A 4,062-nucleotide genomic window follows, 5' to 3' on the forward strand; every position below is an offset into this window, starting at 1 on the left:
AAAATAAAAAAAACAATGTTTGATCTTTTAAATAATTATAATGATAAAAATTAAAACATTAAGCAAATAAATTTTAAAAAATTAAATGACAATAACAACAACTATAAATAACATTAAGCCATATATTATATTTAATTTGACTCATGTATAACTCGTGGGTAGAAGTTATTCAAACGATTGAGATTATACTGTTATAATCGATATATATATATATATATATATATATATATATATATATATATATATATATATATATATATATATTATCATATAATTCAAAATAATCAATACATTATATCAATTTAGTATACGAATTATTATATCAAATTTAACAACAACGTTATTGATATAATAAAAAAACATATATTTGTAAAGACTTCAACTATATAGGTGTTTCTGCGCAAGGTGCGGGTATTCGCCTAGTATATATATATAAAGAAGATCTAAAGTTCTATCCTAGCGTAGACGATTGATAAACACATAAACACATTCTCATACAAAGTGGGAGCCCTTTTTATGGCAATCTAATCTTCATAACAATCTGTGACACATAAACATATTATCTTCATTCTTTAGGGCTTGATTTACTATGGATCTTCAAGAAGCTTCCTGATGTCATCAGGGGATGCAACCCTGATGATCATCAATGGTACTACAGTAATCGCTAATACATAACTTTTGACTTATCAAATCACTAGGGTCCTAAGAAAGAGAGAACATATTGTTACCGGAGAAGCTAAGTGTTTCATCATTGGTAACATAATTAAGCTCTTTAGCCGGTGAGAGTGGATCGGAGAATCACCGGAGAAATCAGAAGGGAAAACAAATGGGAGCACTCCTAGTTATGGGACGGGAGACGAACTAAACGGACTAACCATTAGCCGCGATAAAGTGGTAATAACGGCAACTGAGTGGAGGGAATTGTTCGTGGGCTTTTTTTGGGGGTATTAACGGTGATGGTGTCGCCTCTATTGTTGTCACCACTATTGCATATGGACAAAGTTAAACCCTATTCATTGGATCAACGAACAAATGTAGGGACAAGATTCATTTTCCACTGTCATACAGATCGCCGGTAAAAGATATATATTACCGATGACACCTTTAGCGGCGGTCCGTTCTGATGTCGCTGCTAAAGCATGCATCGCAGCTAAAAGTGGTGTCGCTAATTAAAGGTGAGATTTCTTGTGGTGTTTTATGTTATATAGAATATCTAAAATTATCAATTTCAAAAAATATTGCGGTTTTAGTTATGAACTTATGATTTTAGAAGTTCAACTCCAAGTTAAAATTTATCAAAAATAATTTATCTGTTTATCAAAAAAAAAAAAAAAAAAAAAAAAACTTTTAGACTCTAAAATTAATTTTTTTTTTTTTTGAGGATATAGAGTTTTGTAATCCGTATTTATAGGTTGTTATCTAGTCTAGTTATTAAAAGGAAAAAATAATGGATGATTTTGTATTTTTAAACTGAGTAATAGTATCATTTTTAGGGGACTATAAGATGTTATCCGATTAAAAAATATTGTGGTTTTAGTTATGATTTTAGAAGTTCAACTCCAAATTAAAATTAACCAAAAATAATTTACCTTTTAAAAAAATAAAACTTTTATACTCTTAAATTTAAATTTTTTTTTGGAGGATATACAATTTTATAATCCGTATTTATAGGTTGTTATCTAGTTATTAAAAGGATAAAGTAATGGATAATTTTGTATTTTTAAACTGAATCATAGTAGTATTTTGGGGGACTAAGATGTTATCCGATTAAAGTAGAACTCGGATTGGCGCTTATATAACATCATATCCATGCTGCGTTGAATTCATACATCAATAATCATTTCTCACTTTTTCTGAATCTTCTTCGTTTGGATTTCAAAGATGGTGATGAATAATGATGAGATACGCACGATTGTTGGAATCATTGGTACATTTCGGGTTTTTTTTTTTTTTTGTCCAATTATAACTGCTCGATCGGTGATTTCATGGTGGATCTATTAATCATTCCCATATATACGTTATATGTATGTGGAGAATTTTGATATAGATTTAGATTTTTTGACTGTCGTTTCTTAAAAATGCATATGTTTATGTTCTGAAACGGACATTAAAAACGCATGTATCGAGATTTCATGAAGTTTTGACGTTTTGATCTGGTTAGATAACTAGAGTCTAGAAATAGTTTGTAAAATTGGTAGTTTATTAAACTGTTTACGTTTTACTGATTACAAACAGAAGTGAATAATGATCTGACTGTTTGAATCTGAAACTGTTAGTCGATCAACATGATGGTCGACGATACTATGCTTGAAATGATAGTAAAATAAAATTTCATATTCCTTTTTGCTGTTTCTTCCCTTTTTATCAATCTGTTATCCGGACAATCAACTTGCTCTTAGTTTGAAACGGATGAAATAATTCTATTTAGCTACTACGATACGATTCATCTGTTCAACTTCCTATTTCAAATTTTAATTATTGTTTCTTCTACATACTTTCTCTTTGCTATTCAATAATCAACACTAATTCGTGTTCATAACTTTCTCTTCCACAGGGAATGTCATCTCTTTCGGCCTGTTTATCTCTCCCTCGTAAGCTTCTTTACATTATGACTATACACCTAAATTTGTTGTTCTTTCTATATTGTGATCATATCATGTAATCAAAACTCGTAAATCACAGGCCTACGATATGGAGAATCTTCAAGAACAAATCAGTAGAGGAATTCTCACCAGATCCTTACATCGCCTGTGTCATGAACTGTTTGCTATGGATCTTCTATGGCTTACCTATCAATCATCCAGACAGCACTCTTGTCATCACCATTAACGCCATAGGTCTTGCATTGGAGCTCATTTATCTCAGTTCATTCCTCTTATATGGCAATAATAGTCATAGGGTACGTTTCCAGTACTTCTTCATCCATTTTTTGATCATATCTAAACTTTCTTATACCTATTCTTCTTCTACAGAAAAAGATATTCGGGTTTTTAGCTGCCGAGCTTGTTGGCCTTGGTGTTATTGCAGGATTGGATTTAGGGTTGTTCCATACCCATGATGCTAGATCAACCTTCATTGGGATCTTCTGTATTGTATTCGGAATCGGCATGTACACTTCCCCTCTAACTATCATGGTATGTTGATCTCCCTTCTCTTTTATCTATCTGCATCATGAGTAATTCAACATTTCTGATTGATTTCATTTATTTTAAAAAACAAACAGTGGAAAGTAATCAAAACAAAGAGTGTCGAATACATGCCATTCTATCTTTCATTAGCTGCGTTCTTGAACGGTTGTTGCTGGACGACTTATGCTCTTCTCAAATGGGATTGGTTCATTCTGGTAATTAATCTGTTAAATGTTTTCAATTAATCTTCTTTCATCCAATAAACTAGAAATTAATTCAAATGGAAATGCTAAATTTTGTATTTTGAAATTGCAGATTGCGAATGGTATTGGGGCTCTTTCTGGGTTTGTGCAGCTTGTTTTATATGCAATTTTCTGGCGAACAACTCCAAGGAAGAGCAAAACGCCGGCGTCTGAAGTACAGATGGCTTGAAAAAATGTTTAGAAATTACATTTGCTGTTTGAAGGACCTTGGTACCCTTTTGATATAATGTAAATTTAGGTTTGGATTTTTAGGTTTCCGAAAGATTTTGAATTTTTAGGGTTTTGAAGGGGTTTGGATTTTTTTAGTTTTTTAGTTTTTTTTCTTTTAGTTAGGTTTTGAGATTTTGAATGTTTTAAAGTTTTGGTTTTTGACTTTCGGATAATTATTCTTAGATTTTTAATATGATAGGACTTTTATTATTTGCTCGGTATTCATTGTGATACATATATTTTTTGTCTTTGTGGTATTATATATGATTTTTTGGTTTCTTCTAATATATACGATAACTAAATTGAAAATTTTTAAAGGATATGTTTAAATATATTAGTGTCATGTATTTGGTAACAAATCAAAATACATAATCTAACAATTATGATTATAAAACTATATTATTAATATGATTGTAGAATTTTATTTAAAACAACTTATATGTTGTTATACTTCGGATAAC

At 30.5% G+C, this 4,062-nt stretch overlaps 1 protein-coding gene across 1 annotated transcript; it reads left to right on the forward strand.

The window, feature by feature from the left end:
• The first annotated feature begins 1,837 nt into the window (after positions 1 to 1,837).
• LOC145103713 (bidirectional sugar transporter SWEET6a-like) lies at positions 1,838 to 3,673 on the forward strand. The gene is made up of 6 exons (XM_079040996.1): positions 1,838 to 1,927; positions 2,555 to 2,591; positions 2,683 to 2,899; positions 2,973 to 3,134; positions 3,224 to 3,343; positions 3,444 to 3,673. Exons 1-6 carry the CDS (start codon positions 1,882 to 1,884, stop codon positions 3,558 to 3,560), a joined length of 699 nt encoding a protein of 232 aa, XP_078897122.1. The 5' UTR covers positions 1,838 to 1,881; the 3' UTR covers positions 3,561 to 3,673.
• Positions 3,674 to 4,062: the final 389 nt, after the last annotated feature.

The sequence above is a fragment of the Lactuca virosa genome, chromosome 4 (assembly GCF_052849685.1).
Source record: "Lactuca virosa cultivar CGN04683 chromosome 4, Lactuca_virosa_CGN04683_v6, whole genome shotgun sequence".
Classification (NCBI taxonomy): Eukaryota; Viridiplantae; Streptophyta; class Magnoliopsida; order Asterales; family Asteraceae; genus Lactuca; species Lactuca virosa.

Coding starts and splice junctions, on each gene's coding strand:
- LOC145103713 (XM_079040996.1), top strand. CDS start 1,882: ATGGTGATGAATAATGATGAGATACGCACGATTGTTGGAATCATTG. Junction 2,592..2,682: donor GGCCTGTTTATCTCTCCCTC/GTAAGCTTCTTT, acceptor CGTAAATCACAG/GCCTACGATATGGAGAATCT. Junction 3,135..3,223: donor CTTCCCCTCTAACTATCATG/GTATGTTGATCT, acceptor AAAAACAAACAG/TGGAAAGTAATCAAAACAAA.